Below are 24,104 nucleotides of genomic sequence, written 5' to 3'. Positions count from 1 at the left end.
TGACCCGAAACGTCAGCTTTCCTACTCCTCTGATGCTGCTTGGCCTGCTGTGTTCATCCAGCTCTACACCTTGTTATCTTTGAATCAATAAAAGGGAAGGTCTGTGATAGGACTGAAAGGAGGAGAGATTAAATGACTAAATAGATGTTAATTTGATAAGAAACATATGATGGATTGAAATGGTGTGCCATGGCAAGAAAGAGATCATGATTAACAGCTGTTTTCTGAAAACAAAAAGACAGTCCTTATAATCTGAACTTGTTGGATTTAATGTTCGGAAGGTTGTAGAGTGTCTATCCAAAAGATAAGATATAATCAACATTGGACAAATCATCCTGCACCATTTCTGCCACCTCCATTGTCCTGCCACCAATAAATATATAGTTACTTTGCTACTCCTTTCAGCCTTTTGAAAAGATCATTCCTTCTGTCACATCTGGTCTGTCCTTCAGGCATCTGCAATGCTCTGCGCTGTTACCAGTGGCACCTCTCCAAGCCAGAAGTGGAGATGTAACAGCTGACATTTTACGTCCTCCATTCTCACCATCCAAGGCCCCAAACACTTTTTAGGCAAAATAGCAATTTCACTTGCAATCCTTTCAATTCCATCTACTTTATTCGCTACTTACAGTGAGACCTCCTCTATACTGGTAAGTCTAAACTAAGACTGTGTGACCACTTTGTGGAAACTGTCCATTCAAGTATAACGGTGAACATCTGGTCAACGTCCATTTTGTTTCACTGCCACACTCTCAATCTGACCTGTCGTCCTCCTGTACTGTTCCACAAAGTTCAAGGTAAGATTGAGTAGCAGGCCCTCACTTTTTCATGAGGCACTTTATTGCATTCAGATTTACTGTTGGAATAATGCCTCTAACAAAGCAAAGTTAGCATTGGAAGTGAAGCAGAAATTGATAAAAATTTTCAGGAGATCATTTGAAATTCATTTATTTTGGATAGAAAGTTACATTCGCAGCTCACTCTCTGGGTTGGAGAACTTGAAGGGTTCCCAACAGTCAGTGTTTCCATCTGGAGTAAGAATTAATAAAATGTCTACCTCATGATCTCTTCCAAACGTATACTTAATGCAGTGATTATTAATATCATGTATCAAGAAGAGTTACTCAAAGAGATTAGGATTTCTTACGGTGTGGAGGAAATGGTTGCAATCCACAGCCTTAAAACCGAGTACTTGTGTGTTCTGAGAACAACAGACAGAAGCTTGATCAGAATGAATTCTTTATTGAAGTGTCAGTAAGCTGCCTGAAGTTTGTGGAACTCATTGTCAAGATCACAAGGCTATGACAAATGAGGAGGGATATTTTTACGTGATTAAATTTCAATCCAAACATCCTTTTTATGCAAAAAAAATTGCATGCAATGTCATGTACATTGAGATTTCCTAAGTTATGCAGTAAGTAAACTACTGCAGCAGCAGTTTATTATTTTCACCAGTCTCTGCATCTGCAGTGCATAGATAATCTTTAAATCATGTTAGTCTCTTAATGGTGTGTGTGCATGTTGTTGCTGTCAGCAATACAGTGTCATCCCATATCGGTTGTTTCCATGGTACCGGTGTCATTTCTGTGGTTGGGTGCTGTGAACTTCTGGGTCTGTTAGTCTACACATCAACTATGGGTTTGTGTCTTTCTGATCAGTTTCCTGCTGTCAATGAACAGCTTCTCCACTGCTGTATCTGTACCTGTGGTTGTGACAGTTTGTCTGATTTTTCACTTCCACCACATATGATTATGGTGACAGCTGCTCTACCCAGATCGCAAATTACCACTTGGGCTGACTTCTGTTGAGATCACTGAAGGTTTGTACAATGAAGGGTTCTGGCAATGGTTTATCAACTTTGCAAAACCAAGTTGCGGTTTTCTGCCATTTTACCATTATTTGTTACTCACAATCATTCCTACTTCTTCTTTTAGTACCATTTTCTGCTATTGGAGAAGCAATTTGTGAATGACATGATATTACCCTTTGTACTGAACTACTTTCCATGCCTCAATAGGTATATTCCTCAAGTCAAGGATTGCTTTGTATATATCTGTGCAGTGTTTGTTCAATTTTTATTTTATGATGCATTTGATAATTCTCATTCCCACTTCAGCCTTTCAACTTGAATGGAGATAGTGCAGAGATGATGAGTGATGGTGAATTTCCCAATTGTTTATGGAGCGATTAAATTCTTCACTTGGGAATTGAAGAACTATTGGTGCTCATCACAATGCTGGGAATGCCATAATGGCTGAAATGTGCTTTCAGGGCTTTCAACAACCTTAATGCCAGTCAGAGAAGCAGCTGGTCCAACTCTTACTAGTCTACAATGAAAAGACAATCTGTTCCTGCCAATGTGAGGAGGTCTACTCCCTGATTAATTCAATTGTCTGTTCAAGACATTGAGAGTCTTCAGCTGTTCTCTTAGCTTGCTTAGCTCAGTACTCGTTACAAGTGCTGCATGGTTTATGCGATCCTTGATTTAGTTGCTTACATTTGGCCAGGAGAACACATCTCTTATCTCCCTCAGATGAAACTTAATTCCTTGGTGACGTAGGTGTGAATTAACATTGCTCCTCACAACTCCTTGAGGGTAATAACTCTGTTTTCATTGTACTAAATGCCATTTTAGGCTGTCAGTTAATTTCTGCATGTTCAAAATGATCTTATATCAATAGGTGTGTCCTGAAAAGTTTCTTGCAGTCTATTCACATCAGTCTGGTAAACAGTCCCAAAAGTGATGGGAGTGATGAGTGTAGTGATGTTTAACTTCCCTGGCTTGTTTAACAAATCTGTTGCTATTTCATAATTTTGCATTGTGCATAGATAAAAAGCCTTTTACTTTGGTCAGAGATGGGATATATTTCAGCTTTGCCCTGTTTTTCTGTTGTATTTTACTTTATTCCAGTTACTTATAACAGCTTTCAAAGCTGTAAACACTTCTGTATTGCCATCAGTAGCTGTACTTTTTGACACACTTTTAACTCAGCACCACTGCTGAGCACATCACATAACAATCTAGTGAGAAATAATTCTTTATTTAAGTGTCAGGATGATTGCTGCCTGCAGTGTGTGTGAGGCTCCTGGTAGAGGTCCCATTTCTATGGCAGGTTAGGAAATACATTTGTGTATGATTTCATTCCAATCCAAGCATGGAAAACTCCTAAAAGCAATCTGTGAACTTCCTTCAACATTGTTAACTCAACTTGACTAGTATTGATATTGTCGAGACGGATTCAATTGATCATCTCTTATTTGCTCATTCATTGTCGAGTTTTCATAGGACCTTATTGTCCAGATGATTTCACACTGTACTTTTGGTAAAACTTTCACAATCCCAAAGTGAAATTCAGCCACAGGCAGTAGGAGGTGCAGCTTGTTCTGGGAACTAGAAGCACTGCAACTAAATCTACAATATTTAGCAAAGAGTTGGCAAAGAGGAGATAAAACCTATAATGATATTTGAGAAAGGAAAGTGTTGGAAAAACTACCCCTTCTGCCTGTTGAATGTCAGGATTCTACAACTGTTAAAATAATTTTTCTTCGTGAACGTTTTAAAAGGGTTTTGTTGCCTAAACAATATCCCTTTTTGTAATCCCTTTGTGTGTCCAGTAATGAGGTGACGAAGAAAGACTTGCATTTCATAGCATCATTTGTGGCCAAAGGATTTTACAAAGTGCTTTACAGACAATGAATGAATTACTTTTAAAGACGGTCACTGTTATAATATAGGAAATGTGGCAGCCAGTCATCAACACTGCAACATTCACTAACTGCAGTGTGATAATGACTGGCTAATCTGTTTTTTATGATTTTGGAGGGATACGTTTTGGTCAAGACACTGGGGATAACTGCCCGACACTTTTGCAATAGAGTGCCGTGGGATTTTGAATGTCCTTGCGATAGAGTAAGCAGGAACTTGATTTTAACACCCCATCATTTTTAGCACCTTCAACACTGCAGCACTCTATCGGTACTGTGTTTTCAACTTAGATTATTGTGTTTATCTTTGGAGTAGGACTTCAGTCCATAATCTGCTGACTTGGATGCAAGAATTAAAACAACTAGCACATGGCTGTGGCAAAGTCTAATCAGTGCTCAAATGTATAATTCTAACCAATCTATCAAGCAACATGAGCATGTACTGACCAAGATGAATGCACGCTCAGGACTAGATTGCTAGTAATTGGCTAGTCCTGTTCATAAATACAGAAAAGCTCACAATGTAGGTACACTTTGTTGTTAGATCATATGGAATCAATTGTTGAAAACAACATTCTTTTAGTGTCCTTTCCCAAACTAGAGATTCCGAAAGTTAAGCATATTACGCGACCAGTAAGAGACGTTAGAAAGGAACATTCTCTGCCAGGTTCCTGATCACTATTACTTGTGGAAAGGTAATCCTTTAAAACTGCTATTATACAGAAACAGAAAGACATTTTCTCTCACTAACATGGAAACCAAGGGGTTGTGATCTCAATTGGAGCAAATTGTATATTCATGAGTAACTCCAAAATTGCTCAATTTATTTCACTTTAAGTAGAAAAAACTGCATTCAGTACCCATTCCTATTTTCAAATCTATTCTTCATTTCAGAATAAATTAATGCAATGCTAATTTCTTCAAGACATTTCGGAGACAGACATGCCACGTGCCACAGAAAAATAATTAACCCCTGCATATTTATTGTCAGGATGTCATTAATAACAGCACAGTACACAGAAATCATAATAACCATCTCCATTTACCGCTCAAGGTTTATATTCAACTGCTAATCTTCAGTTACGCGAATGATTCCTTAAACTCTTTATTACAAAAAGAATGTGAAACTACTATAATAGGCTATTATTAGCTCAATGCATTAATATTAAAACTGTAACAATATTCCCTTTATGCATTTATCACATGGTGAATGGATTTGCAAATTCCAAAATCAAGTATAATTTAAATAACAAAAACAGAAGTTGCTGGAAAAGTTCAGCAGGTCTGGCAGCATCTGTGGAGAGAAATCCGAGTTAATTTGATTAAACTGTTGGTCCACAGGTATTTAAAGTTAACAAGAAAGAATACATACCGGAAACATGAAATGTGACTAGAAAACAGAATTTTTAAAAATCCTGTTGCCATATATAGTTAAAGAATGGCACTTGAAAGACCTCAAAACAGTTCTCAACTTTAGGTCTTATTGACAGTATTCTATTAACTGAATCTCGCCAGTTGCCTGAGACAGAAGGTTTGTCGGCTGTACCATTCTGCCTGCAGGCAGAGACAGTCAGTTGATAGACAGGGCAGATATAATAGCCAGGCTAGATGAAAATAAGCTGCTTTAGGTTAAATGATTCTTGTTTGACCTCAAGGAGCCCTCTCCCTCCTCTTGGCCCCAGATAAGTCTTTTTTTTAAAAAAAAGTAAATAAAAAACCTTTTCAATTTGAAGACTGCATGCAAGATTTCTTAAGGAGAGAGAGTGCCAACAGCATACACTGTGCTTCCTCCTTCCTTTTTCAATGTGGAAGAAAAGGATGCAATCTGGTTACTCGAAGTGGGATCGGAGCCTGTTTGAACATTTAAACAGTCTCTCATCTGTTGTGCCCAGGAATGCTGACCAATCATTTTTGCATTTTTTTTAACTCTCAAGTGCTATTATCCACCACCAGTAAAAACACCCTTGTAGCCCAGGCCACTCATTTAAAAGCCTGTTTGAAAAATGATTCTGGTGTGTGAACGAAAGCACAAGGTCTCCATGACTTCCTTCTGCTCGTTGCTTGTTAAGTGAAAGGAAAATCCCTTCCCCCGCCCCACTTCAGTTATTGTTTTGATGGCCTCATTAAACAGCAGTTTTTATCCTAAAGTTTTGCTTTTAATCTGATTGTGAGTCACAGACCCAAATTAATTTGCAAAAACTGCACTGTAAGCTGCATTTGATGCTCTGCAGATACTGCATTTGCGTGCCGAGGGAAATGCTGCCGAGATGGCTAATGTGGCTTTAAAATTGAATCACACATTGTAAAATGTTCAATGAACCAATAAATGAGACCAGCACTTTAACAGCTCCGAATCTAGCTTTTAGGGAAAGTTAACTGTTTTAAATATACTTTTAAATTGTTTGAGAGTGACTGGGATAAGAAAATTGACAAAATAATTATTAGCTTTAAAAATCTGAATTGTTATTTTTGTAACTACAAGCAGCCTCTGAGTGGAAATGAAGATTATTTTTGTGGAAAGATAATTGTTTTTTTTAAAGCATCATGCATTAGCATAATGATGTTAAATATAAGTCGTGCAATGATGTACCCCCAAATGATTTGTGTCACTGCATCTTTTAGTCGTAAACAAATGAAAACAGACTTAAAAGGATTTTATGTGCAATGTCATGAATTTCTTCGAAGGAAAAATAGTTCAATTAAATTCAGGTAAGTTTGGAATCAAACAGCTTTTTCGTTGTGGGACATAAGAAACTATTTTGCCTCACATGCATGTGATACTTTATAGCGTGTGTGTCTTACTAAGCCTCAAAGAGCAGGATGTCTCATGTGCTCAGCTGATTAAATTTGTGAGGAATTGCTCTTTATAGGCTTTAGGTTCTATCATAGGTGTGTGCTAAGTTTGTTTGGTTGAATTATTGCAATTTATCTCCTTGCAGACACTCAACCTGACCTTCCTTTCCTAATTACTGGCACTGCCACAGTCACCATTCACACTCAATACACGAACTATAAATACTTAGGCACATTAAGCTGAGGGTCGGTGATTATTTATGAGGTAAAATAAACAGTAAACAGCTATTGTGCTGGCGTTTGGCACAAGCATTGAATAGCAGCCACATAACCCAAGGAATTCCATGATTTCCCACATTTCATTTTAGGAGTGGATAAATCTATTAAAGACTTTACCTTTTCTGTCTTTGACGTCACATGCCTTTGCTCTATAATGTGTACTGGGTAAGTTATCTGGGTTTTAACAAACTCATTCTTGATAAGATTTATTACTAGGTCAGTTGTTATTGTTTAAATGAGGCTTCCAATTGTGTCACATGTTCTTTCCAGGTGCTTCATTGTAACCATGCCTCCAGATAAACCACATCATTTAATACACAAGTTAAGATTTGGTCCTTAGGTCTTTGGAAAGTAGCTGGAGCATTCTTAAACCCAAATGTCGTAATTCAGCATTGATGTAACCCACTTGGTTTACCAAAAGCAGATTGGATAAATCTTGTGATATATTGGCTAAGCATCAATTTCTTTGAATTTCATAGAAGGTTTATCTCTACAAAGCCCTATGAGATTTCTTACTTCAACACTCAAACTTGCTTTAAAAACTAGCCTCCTTGCCCTCATGGTGATGCATTTGTGGTACTAGGCCGATTCTACTACTTGCTCTAACTGTCAGAACTTGCTGCTGCCGGGATATCTTGTAATGGACTAACCTTCCTGATGCTGGCACTGCCTTTAAAAGGCTGTTGTACTCATGGACAAGGATGGTGAATCCGGAGCTACCTTGCACAGTGGCTGATATTTAATTCAGACATGGCAGAGAAGGGGAAATTGTCACCTTGCTTTATGGACTGGGACTTGGAGGTCCTGGTGGATGGAGAGATGCAGTGGAATGATATCCAATTCCCCCAGGACTGGCATTGAAGGCCACGACACCGGACTCTGTCAGCCAGCAACAGGGTTGCCACCTGGATCGTTCTAGTCTGAACTATGTGGAGGAATGCCCATCTGTGCCAGAAGAAGGTCAATGAACTTTGCCACTTCTCCAGAGTGAGAGCTGCCATCTCTGTAATGTTGCGCTCCCTCTATCTCTGTTATTGCACACACCTCTCATCAGGACTCATGTTCTACCACTCTAACCATTGCATGACCATCTTCCCTCATTCACTCTCACCCATCCCAAACCCAGCACATTCAACCCTGCAGTCCCTCTGCAATGCCCATTCATTCACTTGGACAACTCACATCTTTCCTGCACCTGCACCAGCTCTAACAACTGTGCCACCCACTTTCATCTCACATAGTTCTTCCCTTTCTCTCCTTCCAGGAGGAATTAGCCAACATGGCACCAAAGGAGGTTGAGATGATCACATGATGTCAACTGTGAGATTTCCCATCAGCCCATCCTCCTTTATAAGAGGCACAAAGCTTCCCAGCAGAGAACAAGCAGGCCCAGTTATCACATACGTGGAGCAATTTAGTCTTTCAGAAGGCAGGAAATTCAATGCATTTATGCATTAGGGTAAGCTTTCTATGTATAATTGGGAATTGGCTCAAACTAGGAGAAGATTTACTGGAGCTGGCAGATCAGATTTTGAACTTGAAGTATTTGAGATAAAGCTTGTGGCTAGTATCCAGCATAAGCGGGATTTAAACAACTCTCAACTATCACGTAAAGGATATTTCTCCTTTTAGGGACTGTGAGTGTACCTTTATCTCTCAAGTCATTCCACTGTTCTTGGCCTACCTTGATAAGAAGCAAAGAGAGCAGGGAGAATTCTGAAAATATCTAAAAAGACTCTGTCAATCCTGTCCTGGCTAGCCCCTCATCAGGTGCAGCCTATAAGCTTAAGATCATCCCCACTGCTCAGAATATTCTCAATGCTTGAATGAATGATATTTATTCAGAAATTATATTTCTTTGACATCCTCATGTTGATCATCAAGGAGTGCACATGTTATTCATACCTCATCTGTGTACCCACTGCCTGCTCCTAATTACTCATTCTATGTGTAACATCCAGTCTATTCTTCTCTAGTTCACTCCTTAGAACTCTGTAAACAATGCTTCGGAGTTGCTTCTAGCAAGCCAGAGATGTAGTGATGATCTGTTATATGAGGCATTGCCATTCTAAAAGCCAGCTCACATTCCTATCACACATCCAAGGAAAGAGATGAGGAACAAAGGTTATATAGACATTTTGATAGGTAACCTTCACATTGAGCTTCACCTGGTTTAACTACCTCCCAATGATCTCATGTAGCATTACTGTACTGAGCATGAGATTTAAACTCTCATTAATCTAATAATCATAAGATTACTTATTCACAGTGACATCGCCATGCTTATAAAAAAAAATCTCATTTATGCCCCAAATAAATGAATGGTCTATAAATAAGTGTGTTAGTAGCACATTACAACCAGGTCAAAAGCAAAACAGCACATAGCAATAAATTTCTTTGAACTTTGTGACCAATTCTTAATTAAACTGGTGACATAAGGGCATTCAGATTATTCGATTTCTTTTGTTAAACATTCAACTAATTAAAGATATATATACATATATATGTTAGCTCAGCAGCAGAGCAGGTATTAATGAAAACAGCGGTCTGTGGAGTTAAGACTAGGGACAATTGTCGTACAGTGTTGACTGAGACATTTAACATTAATTGCTGAGGATGATGGAAGTTTATTGCTCTATTACAGGCTAGATTTTATGAAAGAAGATAACAAGAGACTGAGGTGAATATTAAAATAACATCCGGAGCTAGAACAGAAATTGCTGGAGAAACTCAGCAGTTCTGGCTGTATCTGTGGGAAGAAAACAGAGTTGACGTTCCAAGCTTGATGACTTCATCAGAACTGTTAATAGCTAGGAAAACATGGTATTTATGCTGAAGCCAATGGAGGAAGTGGGGAGAGAGGAGAGGTGAGCACATAGCTGGAGATGGAGCCCAGAGAGACAGAGAAATGTGAAAGGGGTAGGTAAACAAGGAGATAATGTATCGCAGGCCAAAATAGAAGAAAAGCTGAATAAGCGATAATAAGAGCTAAGAGCGAGAAAGTGGATTAGCTGTACTAAATACAACTCGTGTAATGTGATTATATGCCCAGGAATATGTGAGAATAAATGACTCTATTTTCAGATTGGCAGCATCTGCTATTCTTTGTTTAAATTAGACTAAGGTCCTCCACAGAACAATTTGGGTTTTGGTTTGAATGAAAGCTTATGCTACAAAATCTGAAGCAAAAACGAAAACTGCTTAAAGTAAAATATGGCAGGGCCTTGGCATCTTGAAAAAGAGATGACAGGTTGACATTTGGGCGGATACTGATCATCACAAATGAAAGATAAGCAGGTCTCAGTTCAAAAGAGCAGTTAAAGCAAGAAACAGCTGATGACCTAAAACACGTACTTAATCGAAATGCAGGAAACAGATGATAAGAAAGGTCATCTCACTAACCAATACAGTTTGCATTTGTGCTTTCAACCTCAAAAAAATGTCCCAAAGCATTTCACAGGACCATTATAAACAAGACATTATACTGAACTGTATAAGAAGAAATGAAGACAATAGCTGAAATCTTGGTCTAACAGGTGGGCTTTAGGCAATGCCTTAAAGCAGGAGGGTGAGTTAGAGAGACAGAAAGAAAGGTTTTTAGGAGGAAAGTTCTTGAGCTTAAATATTGCTAGGCATTACAAAAGGCATCTGAGTGACAGGGTCACATGCTGAGAAAGGCAATGAATCCTGTACTTCAGTTGTTTTGGTTTTAGTATTCAATAAACAGGTTGATATAAACAATATGATTGTAGTCTTTCACTGATCCAGCTCTTCAAGGCAGATGCTTGCTTCTTTCAGAAGCACCATGACAGCAGTTATAATGTCAAATAATGAGACAAATGTACAGATCAACCTCCCTAATGTAGGAAACAGAACAAATGAGATCTTGATTCAGAATAAGTGTGCATTTTAACAAGTAGTAAGCCCTAAAGTTTCACAAATGCAAATTAACAATGATGCTCCAGAGTTAATTGCTTGAATTGGGTATAACAAAGTGATTTATTTGTGCCTTTGTAACTGCAAGAATTATTGACAAATAGCAAGGATCAAATGACAGGGCCCTTTCTTGTCTCTGCTTTAATAAGAAGTTAAGAACTCCATGCTCCAACGGTCAGTCAAATAGATGGTTTCAATAAATTGCTCCTCAATCTCAACCAATACAAAATCAGGATGCAGACTTCTCATCAACGGCACCATAGCACAGCAACTATAATTTTACAGGAGGCCCACTTATAGATAGCAATGGCATTTATCTGCACTCTCCCAGGGCACTGCATCTCAGGATTTGTCCTAAAAGAGATATAGCTGTTACAATTGAGCAAGGTAGGTTTGCCTACCAAATAGCTCTGAGATTCAGATCTTTGCTCTCTGGATTGTGAAGGGAATATTCTTATCAATCCATCACTCCAGTCCACTGAGATAAAGAGACTGCTCTTCAATTTTATCAGAGGGTTGACTGTCACAATCTGGGTAATTTCATAGCTACTGCATACAGTGACAGAAAATTACAATTGATGATGCTCCTCTGTGATTTATCTTTGATACGGAAGGAGAAAGTGTCAGTTATAGCACAATTAACTGCATCAGTAACCATTTTAGGGAGAATGGTGGTGTTGCAGATAATTCTGCTGGAATTGAAAGACAAGTGTATGTGTAGCAAACGCCATGTTTGAAATTCACAATCCTGATGATCAGCTCAGTTTCTTAAAGCTGCAGTGCCATCTTGAAATAGATATTTGTCAGTTTTATGAAAAATCTTAATTCAGCCAAGCTATTCATTTACATTTCATTAAGCTAGCCAGCATGGGGCAGATTGTAAAATTGTGTTGTGACAGTGCTAACAAATATTAAAAAAACACATTTAATATATGTCATATATACAACTAATAACTCAATTGCGCTTCAATTTAGTTTTGAGCTGTAGCAATGAAACAACAAGCTTGTAAGATCTATGTAAAACATGTTTAAGAACTGCTGTGATGTTTATCTTATGAAGTTAATTCGATATTCAGAAAGTGCAACAGCACCAGAATAATAGAATTGTTTTTTAAGTTTCTTTTACTGAACAAAGAATAGATTAGTTGTCCAAATATAACATAATGTTTTTTTGTTAATTATTCTAAGTGAAACAGATCAAGTTGGGATGGAAAATTTTACTGTCAGTGCCTGGAAGGAACCCCTTCCCTGCCAATAAGGATGGCATGGTGGTTCAGTGGGTAGCACTGCTGCCTCACACCACCTGGGACCTGGGTTCAATCCCACCCTTAGGCGACTGTTTGCGTGAAGTTTGCATGTTCTCCCCGTGTCTGCGTGGGGTTCTGCTGGGTGCTGCAGTTTCCACCCATAGTCCGAAGATGTGCAGGTTAGTTGGATTGGCCATGCTTAATTATCCACAGTGTACAAGGATGTGTGGGTTAGCCCTGGGAAATGGAGAGTTACAGGGATAGAGTAGGGGGATTGGTCTGGGTGGGATGCTCTTCAGAGCGTTGGTGTGGATGTGAATGGTCTGTTTCCAAACTGTAGGGATTCTAAGGAATCCCTAGATCTGTCTTTACCCAGCAGAGGTGAAATGAGGGCACAGCCGCAGCAGCTCTCCAACTAATGAGGCTGGAAAGCCTGCTCACCATTCCCTGGAAGAGAGAACGGTCACCTTGTAGACCAATTACAATACAAGCTCCTAATTCCTTTTGACAGGGAATACCTTAAAATTTGTCCACCTACAGGAAGCCAGCTTTCCAGCTCAACCTGAGCCTAATATGGCTTTCACCTGTTCTTCAGTTGTTGGCATGTTATAAAACCTATCTGCACTGACCATATGCCAGATTTTGAAATGACAAAGAACCTGATATTTCCAAAAGAGGGAGTTCACACTTCAGCTTCATTTCACTTATAAAGTATTATTTTTATGTAAAACAAAATGAAGAATTTGTATACGTACAGTCCCAAATGACTTTAGAGTTAATGACCTGAATATTTCCAGGATAATTAAGTCCTGCCACCTCTGAAAGTGTGAGCTGACCCTGTTCCTAGGGCAGGCTGCCCTAAGCCAGTATTGTACTGGTGACGACCAGTCAGAGGGCTGGCAGCATGGTTCAGTACTAACAGCACTAGAGGCGGCCTTAACTTAGTCTGTAGAAAGAAGGAACCGGTGCCTTAATATCAACAGGACTGATGGCTGGCCAACATTTCAAACTCACTTATAGGACCTGAGGTCTCAAGAACTCATTACCTGCCCTTAATTGGATGGCAAACGCAAAGCCATACAAAGTGGTCCCAACTCCACTCTAGATTCTGTCTCGTGAGTGTCAATCCTGCTTCCTGCTTTTCCTGTTGGCAGCTGAACATTCCATTAATTTGCAATCAAATGGTTCAGCTCTTGACTTCTGCTATGTATATCTGTTGCTTGGAGAATCTGCCAATACCTCTGTGGCGGAATTGGCATCAGGGATTGTAATTACATCATTTGATTCCTAACGTGTGAGGCTTGTGCTTGTTTCCGACATGGCTAACAGGATTGAGATCTGCCTGAAAATTAGAATGGTGTTTTGACTAAATATGTTTATTTTGTTTCTTTTATCGTCCCAGGTGTAAACTGGGCCATATGGGCAAGAAAATATCTTCCAACTTATCTGTCAGCTGGATATATTTTTGTCAACATAATCCTGGATGTAATATTTATTTCCTAACATATGATATGTCTGATACTAATGCAATTGTTTCATCCACCTAAGATGTAAATGGGTATCATTCTAATATTATTGTTTTCCTTCTTGTTTAGACTCTGGAAGTGTTGAAATATGAATTGATTGTCCAAGCTAAAGATATGGCAGGCAGTGATGTGGGATTGACAGGCACAGCAACGGCAACTATCATCATCGATGACAAGAATGACCACCCACCTGTATTCACCAAATCTATGGTGAGCAGACAGCATAAGTATCCTATAACTCTGACCGACATTTTTAACATCAGTTTGAAGCTGAATTTAATAATCAAATTTTACGTTAAGAACGTGAGAAACAAGAGCCATTGTGTTGATCATGGTAGAAAGTCTCCTGCTTTCCTGAAATACTGTGTATTTTTGTTCAGTTTAGAAGCAGTGCTGTGGTTGTTCCAGGAGCTAAACACTGAAATAGTCAGTTTATTTTGTTGGCAATGGCCTATATTAGTCCATCCAACATAAACGCTTACCAATCTCAACTAATCTGAATTAACAATAAGTGATTATAAATTTACAAGCAATTAGCATCTGCCTGCTAAAGCATATATGTTGGTATTTAATCAGTATTATCAGGAACAATTAAATGGCAAAACACAGATATTAGGTTTAGTCTTTTAATGTGTATTGATGAGGGCTGAGTTTCCTCGTTGCACGCAATCACAAAATCACCCTATTTCACCCGTTCATATTTCACAATGCCAATAGGTATATTTTTCTTGATGCAGTTTAAAGTCAGTTTGAAAAATACATACAAATGGACACATTTGCGTATTGAAAGTGAAGGTTGCTTTTTCACAAAAGAACAAGGTTAAAGTGCAATAGTAACAGTGAATATGTTGATAGGATTAGATGAATTGGAGGAGTCATTTGTGAATCCTAACGATAGCATTGGACAGTTGTTTCTGTGCTGTAAATGCTGTTCATTGACAAGAAAATAATGAAAACGTTAAAGACATTATAACAGGATAAAATCCTGGGACTAGTTAGTTTACATAAAGACCCTTACAGTACTCGTTGTCTTAGCACATGCTGTGCAACACATTTTGATACGTACAAATATATCCAAATTGGAGTAAATGTATATTAATATATAATTATAATGACTGCTCATAACAAAAGTCTGGAATACTTTGTTGTTGTATATGCTATTGCCCCATTTTAAATTACAAATGAGATAGCAATGGACTCTATGCACTTGTTAAAGCACAGACTGTCACAAAATTAGACACATTCCTGCAACTGCAGTTAGAAGAAGTTCAAGGCAGAGATAGCCTGGTCAGTATCACTTATCTTGAACTGGCATGCTGCTCAGTCCTTACAAACAATTCCTGAAGATTACTGCCAAGTTTCCCAAACTACATTACAGCATTGCACTGTGTGGGTCATAGAGTCATAGAGATGTACACCATGGAAATAGACTCTTCAGTCTAACTCGTCCATGCCAACCAGATATCTTGGGAGCCTTCTTTGTTCAGACTGTTGTCCTTATTGCTTGTTACAGGCATGTTACAGTTTCAATTTAAACAACTGTTATTAATTTTTACTGTTTTAGAATGTTACACATTGTAAGTTGAAGAACACAATCAATAATCAATGAAGCAGGTTAACATATGACCCCTTTTTGTGAAGATGTGTGTGCTGCTTCTCTGTAGTTGATCATCCTGTCTTGCATAAAATGCAGAGGGCTGAGGGAGTCCAGATGTTACCTCACTGACATATTTTCAGGAAAAGTGATAGCCTTTCCAAAGGCTCATACAATGCCTTGTGTGAGGTCAACAGCTTTGTTTACATAGTGATGCCTGAAATCTACAGGCAGAATTTTACTTTCCAGTGGGCAGGAAGTGTGGGCAAGGTGGTGTCTGGAGCCATATTGGAATGGCTCTTGACCATGTCCTGTTGTTGGTGAGAGGATTTTATCAATGGCAGAATGGAGGTGGCCCAGTGCAGAATTTTTGTTTCTGAAGGCATTAAAGAGCTGCAACAGGGAACAGCCTTAACAATTTCTGCAGAGGTCTTCACACTATGACTTGGATAGAATCTTTTAATTTTTGTCTGCCTACTGGTGAAATGTAGCAGGTCTCCAGGATGTCTCCATCACGGCCTTATGAAGCTGCTGAGGCTCTGAGCTGCATGCCCTCTCATTGGATTGACAGCTCTTGAGGTGGGTTGGGGTCTTGAGCAGGACAGCAACCCTGATAGCAGCCATTTGATTGGGTCCTGCCCACAAAATTGAAGAGGATGTCCCTGCCCAAATGGCAAAACCCTGCCCTCTATCTCTGACTTAGCAAAGCATGCAACAAGCTGTTTCATGGGGTGTCCCCACTAGTAGTAGCTGCTGATGTTCACTGACTCTGGAAGTTTCAGCATGTGTAAAGCCTACTGGCTCACTAATTCATGCAGAGCGCAGGTGCCTAACTTCCTGACTGGCAGGGATACACTGAATTCCATTCTCCATGGTTTTTGTTTTGCCCCAAAAATCTTTACCTGTTCCACTTTGCAAATTTCCATTCCACCTACACAATTTATCATTTCACTGAATCCACTGCTGTCTATTTCTTCTTAGAATCACAGAATCATAAATTGCAGAAGAGGCCCTTCGATCCATTAAGTTTGTACTACCAAAAATATACTACCTACTCTATAGTCCCACTTTCCTACAGTAAGCCCATAGCCTTAATTTTTATGACATCCAAGTACTTTTAAATGTTGTGAGGTTTCACACCTTAACTACCCTCCCAGGCAGTGCATTCCAGACCCCACCACCCTCTGGGTGAAAAAGATTTTCCTCAAATCCCCTTGAAATCTCCTGACTTTCACTTTAAAATTATGCCACCTTATTTTTTTTTTCCAGGTGTGCAAATACCTTGATTAACATACCACCACCAGGAAAGACGCCCATGTGACCAAAGAATCAATACCAAGCAAAGCCCCTGAAGGGGCAATACCTATGTGAAAGAAAAAGTAAGGGGGAGGGTAGGGAACAAATCGAAATAGAGTTTTGGGGGAAATAAACAGGGTGTCCACCTCTCCCTAAAGGCATCGAGAGCGCCAGTGCACATCGCGTGGTCCTTCTCCAAGGACACCCGGGCATGGATGTAGCCACTGAAGAGGGGCAGGAAGTCAGCCATAACGGCCCCCTTTATGCCCAGCTTGGCCAGGCCCAGGAGCAGACCCACGAGGAGATCCTCTGATCTGCCAAACCCTCTCCGTACTGGGTGCCCAAGGATTAGGAGCGTGGGGCTGAAGTGCAACCAAAAAGACAAAAGGAGGTCCTTAAGATAACTGAGCATAGCATGCACTCTCAATGTATTCATGGTCCACGGACTTCACAGCGCTGCAAAACAGACAGTTGGGCTAGGAGTCTGTGAACCACTACAGTCTGTGGTTACACAGGACTGCTGTGTGCAACACCCTTCCCCCCAGGATCCCCAAGGGAAAGGGGAAGGGACTCCCACATAGAGGGCCCTCCATTGGGAATCCCTGCCTCCCGGTGGTAAATGGGTGTGCCCGGGGTGGTGGGTGAAGGAGAAGAGGTGGATGGTGTGCAGCAGCAGTCTGTACAGGGCTCGCCATTTTACATCTTTAAAAGATACAAAGGTGAAATTCTGAAGGCGGCTCAGGTTGTGGGGTCCAGGCCCCCGGGGGGAGGTACGGATCCTGGGGCCGATGTGAAATTCCGTCTGGGCAGGGGTACGCGCAGACAGGATCCCACTGCACACCTGAGCGTCCTCTAACTGGTGCACGACGTCAGGCCCGAGCACCGCCATTTTGAGGTGTTGAATGACGGTGGCCATGAACCGGACGTCTACCGCGGCCCTGCGTGCCAATTGCTGTGGTAGCATCCAGCCCAGGGCCCCATCACCCAGCACGTCCCCGACTCTGGTCACCCCCACAGCCACGGCCCTCCCCTCCGACAGCCAATCGATACGGCGATTACTGAGGTGCGGATTCCTGAGCAACGGCTCTCTGACGATGGCCACCACTCCTGCCGGAGGGAAGGTGCGACACGAGTCGGCCATGTCCCAGACAGTGATCAGGTTCCTGGTAAAAGACAGGCAACGTCCTGAGGGTAATCTCCAAACCCTCACGGTCGATAAACAGGAGCTACGTGTCATAGCTGAGGTTACGCGCCTGGCAGTAAAAAGTACGTCACCAGGGGGCACCACTGAGGAGGAGGCGCAACATAAAGATATCATTGCAAGGTCCAAAGGTAGCAAGTCACCACCTAGGTGCAATCGCACACCAGCAACTGACTGCCCTCCTCAATAGGGAGATTCAGAACCTATCCTGCGACCCAGTGTGTCTTTTTGTCCCAGAAGAAGTGAACCAACGTTCTCTGGATGTCAGCAACAAAACCAGGAGGAGAGAGCAAAGGGAGCAGCACTCCCACAACATGGAGGCCATCAGCTGGTTTATGAGAAGCACTCAGCTCCTGAAAGACAGGACTCGGAGCAGTCTTATCCAGGGGCCGACGCGAAGTGAGATGTTGGCCTCCAGCTCCTGCCAATTCACCCCTGGCTAGGATTTCTCAGCCGGGCTAAGGTAAACCCCCAGATAGATCTTTTGAGGGGAACAGCTGCTTTCTATTCACCCTGTCAATGCCCCTCATAATTTTATACACCCAAACTCTATTCTGTCAGGTCCCCTCCAACCTTCTCTGCTCCAAAGAAAACAACCCAAGCTTATCCAGTTTCTCTTCACAGCATAAATGCCAGGCAACATCCTGGTGAATCTCCTTTGCACCCCCTCCAGTGTAATCACATCCTTCTTATAGTGTGGTACCAGAACTGTACATAGTGCTCCCAGCTGTGGCCGAATCAAAGTTCTGTACAGCTGCAACATGATCTCCCTGCTCTTATAATCTCTGCCACAACTGATAAAGGTAAGTATCCCCTGTAACTTCCTAAACACCCTATTAATCCGATGTGCCACCTTCAGGGATCTGTGGATTAGCACCTGAAGATCCTTCTGTTCCTCTGAGCTTCCTAGTGTCTTCTGTTCATCGAGTACTCTCTGTCCATATAGACATTATCTATATAATTCCATACCTAATATATCTGTAGGTTTCTTTAATCAGCTTATAATTATTTGAGTGCTCAGTCAATCTGACACCAGGAATAGATTCCATTAAGTTTTCCACAACTGCTGTTAAATTGACAGGCCTGTAGTTAGCTGGTTTTCTCTTTTAAATACTGGACAGATATATGTAATTTTCCATCTGAAAAGCATAATCCTTGGACATGTAGTGATTTAGAAATTGTGACTAATGCACCTGGCCCTAGACATTTGTCTACCATATGCCCATTATTTTGTTCTTCAGATTTTTTTCTTGTTAAACTTGCATTGAGTCTAGTACTTCCTTGACATTTTTTTTAAGATTCCCTTCTACGACTGCTTTTTTTTTTGCCCATTCTGCGTTCTGAAAAAGGATAAAAATTACTGTCTGCTTTCCTTTTTCCATTATTTTCTTGCCTACATTAGACACTAATGGACCCATATTCATCATTACAGCCCTTTTAATACATTTCCTAAAAGAACTACGCTATTAGTCTTAAAATCCCTCTCGTATTTTTGTAAAAATTATATTCACCTTTTGCATTTTCTTTGCTGTTCATAGCTCTCCCAATCAATTGGAGTTCTACTTTTCCCTTGCAAATCTTTTAAACCTTTTATTTTAGCTTGTCACTGCCTTTTTATTTGTTAACCACAGTTGTTTAACTGCATAAATGGAACTGTTTTCCTCTGGGGGTATGCTCTGCATTTATCACTGAACGATTACAGCTGTTTACCTATTGTTTTAGCCGTTCGTAGTTCAGCCCAAGTAACTGTGAACAATTTATTTCCCCATCTTTTAAAGTGAATTGCATGTTTACTGAGGTGAATGTAGGAATGAAAAGTAAGGTGTCGATATTTTGCAGGGTGAGCCGCCAGATTCTCTTTCTCTGACACTGAAGTTTCTACATGGCCTGAGGATCCCCAGGACTTCTTGCTCAGCCTGGAAGAGGACAATGATCTTCTGACTCTTGCCAGCTGTGTCCTCTCCCTCATATTAAGGGCTATCTTGCCCTGCAGAAGGGGAAGGGATTAGGTTTTTGTTGTGTTGTTTTATTTCTACACCTAAGAGTTTATTTCAAGACAAATTGGTCAAAAAGAAGACAAAGTCAAAAACTGGTTTCAGGCTTTGGCTTCTTTATAACATTGATTATTATATTATTAAGTCTAAATATAATAATTCATGTTATTCAGCAATATACCAGACTCTAATCTTACTGCTACATTATTGAAAGATGACTCCATAAAGTCGACTGCCTAATAAAGGTAATCTACTGCACATGCTCCTCTACTCCTTCCTCACACTGTGCCACCTATGTCCACTGAAGAGCAAATGCATGAGTTCATCATAAAGTTGCTTCAATGTCCTATAACCCAGCAAGAGAATGTAAGTTTTCTTTTTAAACTTCAGTGGAGATATGCAACTGATGCATGAATTGATTCTTGATGGCTCAAAATGAAATGAGGATGAAAAGTTGATGAATGGAATAGCAAGTGAGAGTGAACCCACGGAAAGCGACTGGTCCAGGTGGAGCCCCCGGCAGTGCACTCGGATTCTGTGTGGACCAACTGGTGGGAGTATTCACTGACATCTTTAACCTTTCCTTGCTACAATCTGAAGTCCCCACCTGCTTCAGGAAGACCACCATCAACCCAATGCCAAAAAATCTTGCAGCATGCCTCAATGAATACACCTGGTGGCTGTGACCTCCATAATCATGTAGTGTTTCGAGAGGTTAGTCATAGCTCACATCAACTCCAGCCTACCAAATTGCCTTGATCATTTGCAAGTTGCCTACTGGCCCTACATTCATCCCTTGAATACCTGGATAACAAGGATGTCTATATCAGGCTGCTACTTATTGACTACAGTTCTGCCTACAATACCATAATTCCAAACAAACGCTTCTCTAAACTCCAAGACGTAGGTCTGTGCTTCTGACTCAAATCACTGGATCCTTGACTTCCTGACTCGTAGACCGCAATCAGTAAGAATAGGCAACAATACCTCTCCAACCATAATCCTCAACACTGGTACCTCGCGAGGCTGTGTACACAGCCCCTACTATGCTCCTTCATCACACAGGACTATGTGACCACATTCCTCCCTAACTCCATTTGCAAGTTTGCTGACGACAATACCATTGTAGGTCAGCTCTCAATTAACGACGAGGCAATGCAGGATAGAGATTGAGTGTTCAGAAACAATCTCTCCATCAATGTCAGCAAAATGAAGCAGCTGGTCATTGACTTCAAGAAGCAGAGTGGAGGGCGCGCCCCTGTCTGCATCAGTGGTGCTGAGGTAGAGATGGTCGAGAGCGTTAAGTTCCTAGGAGTGATGATCACCAACAATCTATCCTGGTCTGCCCACATTGATGCGATGGTCAAGATAGCACAACAATATTTCTACTTCCTCAGGATGCTAAGGAAATTCAGCATGTCCACAAGGAATCTTAGCAATTTTTATATATGCACCATAGAAAGCATCTGGATACATCACAGCATGGTTTGACAACTGGTCTTCCCAAGACCACAAGAAATGACAGAGAATCATGAGCGCAGCCCAGTACATCTTGCAAACAAGTCTTTCATCCATTGACTCCATCTATATTTCCCACTGCCTTGGAAAGGCAACCAAAATAATCAAAGACCCCCTCCAGCCCGGTTAAAGTGTATTCCATCTGCTTCCGTCGGGCAGAAGATATAAGTGTTCGAATACATGTACAAACAGATTCAAGAACAGTTTCCTCCCCACTGTTATCAGACTTTTGAATGGACCTCTCTACATTAATTCTGATCTTTCTCTCTGCACCTTCTCTGCAGCTGTAACACTGTATTGTGCACTCCGTTCTGCTACCCTGATGCACATTGTATGGTACTAGCTGCCTGGATATCACACACAGCAATGCTTTTCACTGTGTCTAGGTACATGTGACAACAACAATCAATCAAGTGAGCGTGTCGTGAAGTGAGGATAAAGTGCTGTGGGCTGTTGGTGGTTGTGATGGTCAGAAGAGAAGTGCTATTGCATAGTGTAAAAAAAAAGAGATGTGTATGTTTTCAATGAGGAGGATAAGTGTTACAGTGCAACCCTACAAATACTGCCTGATAAAGGATGTGATAGTTAGTCATGATATGTTGGGAGACGGGTGAAAGGAGCATTGTCAGGTGCCTTCAAGAGAAGTAGAGAGATGAGTGGAAAGCTGTAATCACTCTTGTAGCTGTCATGAAATCCATGAATCTCTGTCCACCTTTTACCCCAATCTGGCAGTGATGCTGGAGTACTCACCTAGTTTCTGTGGCCTTTGGAATGCTCCTCACCTTTTATCTTCATGCTCTTTATGTGGTCTTACTATGTGCATATTGGCAGCCGCTTTACCCTGCATTACAACAATGATTGCACTCCAAAAATTCTTAGACTGTGTAGCATTTTGGAACATTCTGGGGTGTTTTGACCTTCATTCCTTCTTGGGCTCACTGGTGCCATTTGCTGCCAAGAATGGCCTATGTTTTACATTTATAGGAGTTGACTCAGTGTCCTACATCTACTTATATGATAGCAGAACCTGTGGACTCTTGTGATCCAAGCCTATATTCTTTTGTTTTGAATATCTGTTTTCTCTTCAATCCCTGCAAAGTAGATTACATGAAGTGAGATTTGTTTAGAATTCTTAAGAACATAAGAAATAAGAATAGGATTAAGCCATTGAGACTATCAAGCTGCTCCACCATTGGATCAGATCATAGCTAATCTGCCCCAGGCCTCACTTCTCTTTCATGTGATTTACTCATAGCCCTCAGTTTCTAGATATTTTAAAAAAATCACCTACCTCCTCTTTAAATACTTTCACTGATCTAGACTCCACAACAGTTTGGAGTAGAAAATTCCAGACGTTCACTGTGCCCTGAGAGAAAAAATTCCTTTACATCTCAGTTTTAAAATGGTGTAACTTATTCTGCAACAATATCCCCCAGTTTGAGACTCCCCTACTAGTGGAAACATTTTCTTAACATCTACCCTATTAAGCCTTGTCAAAATCTTGTACTTAAACTGCTCTATTCCACAGTAAATTAAAACTTGCAGCCACATGTATAATCAGAATTGGGCTTATTCCAATTGAGCCACTCTATTAATGTAAAAGCTCTAAATTGAAAAAAAAAGGACTTTTCCCCAAATTTCTAGATCACCTTACTTGACTTAGAATAACATCTCTGTATTCTGCCCAATAATCCAGGCAGGAACTCTGTCGCTGAGCTTTTCTGTCTTTTTTTTTAACTTTCAAGCAACACTTATCTGCTTGACTGACCTTTTGGTTGTGTTCTGTTTTAAAAGCTTTTTACTCTGTGTCAAATGCTTGGTTCTCATGTCTCTGTGACATATTAACTGTTACAACCAGACCCAGGCGATCAAGCCCAATTTGTTATAATCCCCAACAGGATATCTGAAACTGTTCAGCTCAGGTGAGGAGCGATGAATTCACTTCCCTCTTAATTTCCACACCTACTCTACTTGCAACAAGATTAATTTAAAAATAATCCCCTCCCTTGTGCACAACCTTTCTCCCAGACCAAAATGAACTTAAGTTTTAAAAGCAGCCAACTTAGCCAGACTTTCTCAATGAAAGCATCACTGGCTAGGCCAGCATTTATTGCCCACCTCAAATTGCCCAGTTAAGAGTCGACCATATTGCAGTGTTGACACAGTTACAAGTACACCAGACCACGTAAGAATAGCAGACTTCCTCCCCTAAAGAACATTAGTGAATCAGATGGGTATTTCGTGACAATTGGCAATATATTCATGGTCATCATTAGACTTTTAATTCCAGATTTTATATTGGGTTCAAACTCTACCATCTGCCATGGTGTGAACCCAGAACAGTACCTGGGCCTCTGGATTAACAGCCCAGTGATAATACCACCAGGCTATCAACACCCTTTAGTTCAACCTTTTATGAATTGAATTGAATTGATTACAGTGAAAAGTTTACAGTTGCCGCGTTACAGCGCCATCTTAGGTACAAAGGTACCAAGTACAGATACTTAAACTCAAAATCTTAGAAAACAAGCAAAAATTAGAAAAGTAAAGAAATAAATAATCCAGCATGATAAGTCATAGGAATAAAATAGAAAAATAAAGAAATAAACAGTTTGGAATATCAGTCTTTCCAACCCAGTCCATGCTGGCACCTAGCCTCAAGGGAGACCTTATATCTTTGCCTTAAATTAGTTAGACTCTGTATGGTTTTAAAAATGCTTGTACTAAAGTAACTTTTATTTTACAAATAATCTGCGCTTTCTGTTTTTAAAAAAATATCACTCTTATTCATTTTCTTGATGCTGATGACCGTTACTATTCCAACCTCTAAAACTGTTGATAGATGTTTGATACATCTATGTTCCTTGCTATACCATATGAAAGGATAATTAAGACTAAACTATGATGCTTTGACACTGGAGATCATTTAAACCAGGTCTCCATCCCTAAAGGTCATTCATAAAACTATTAACTTTTCGGATACTGGGTTTTAATAAAAGTATTCTGAATATTTTT

General features: G+C 40.3%; 1 protein-coding gene across 1 annotated transcript in view; it reads left to right on the top strand.

The window, feature by feature from the left end:
* cdh13 (cadherin 13, H-cadherin (heart)) overlaps positions 1 to 24,104 on the top strand; it is a 1,009,596-nt gene that overhangs the window by 834,053 nt on the left and 151,439 nt on the right. The window contains exon 8 of the mRNA XM_048606112.1: positions 13,556 to 13,696. Within this exon, the coding sequence (XP_048462069.1) occupies positions 13,556 to 13,696 (141 nt within the window). The remainder of the gene's footprint in view (positions 1 to 13,555; positions 13,697 to 24,104) is intronic.

The sequence above is a fragment of the Rhincodon typus genome, chromosome 15, assembly GCF_021869965.1.
Source record: "Rhincodon typus isolate 14 chromosome 15, sRhiTyp1.1, whole genome shotgun sequence".
Classification (NCBI taxonomy): Eukaryota; Metazoa; Chordata; class Chondrichthyes; order Orectolobiformes; family Rhincodontidae; genus Rhincodon; species Rhincodon typus.
The sequence above is the reverse complement of the archived record's forward strand: the minus strand, read 5'-3'. Positions and strand labels throughout refer to the sequence as shown.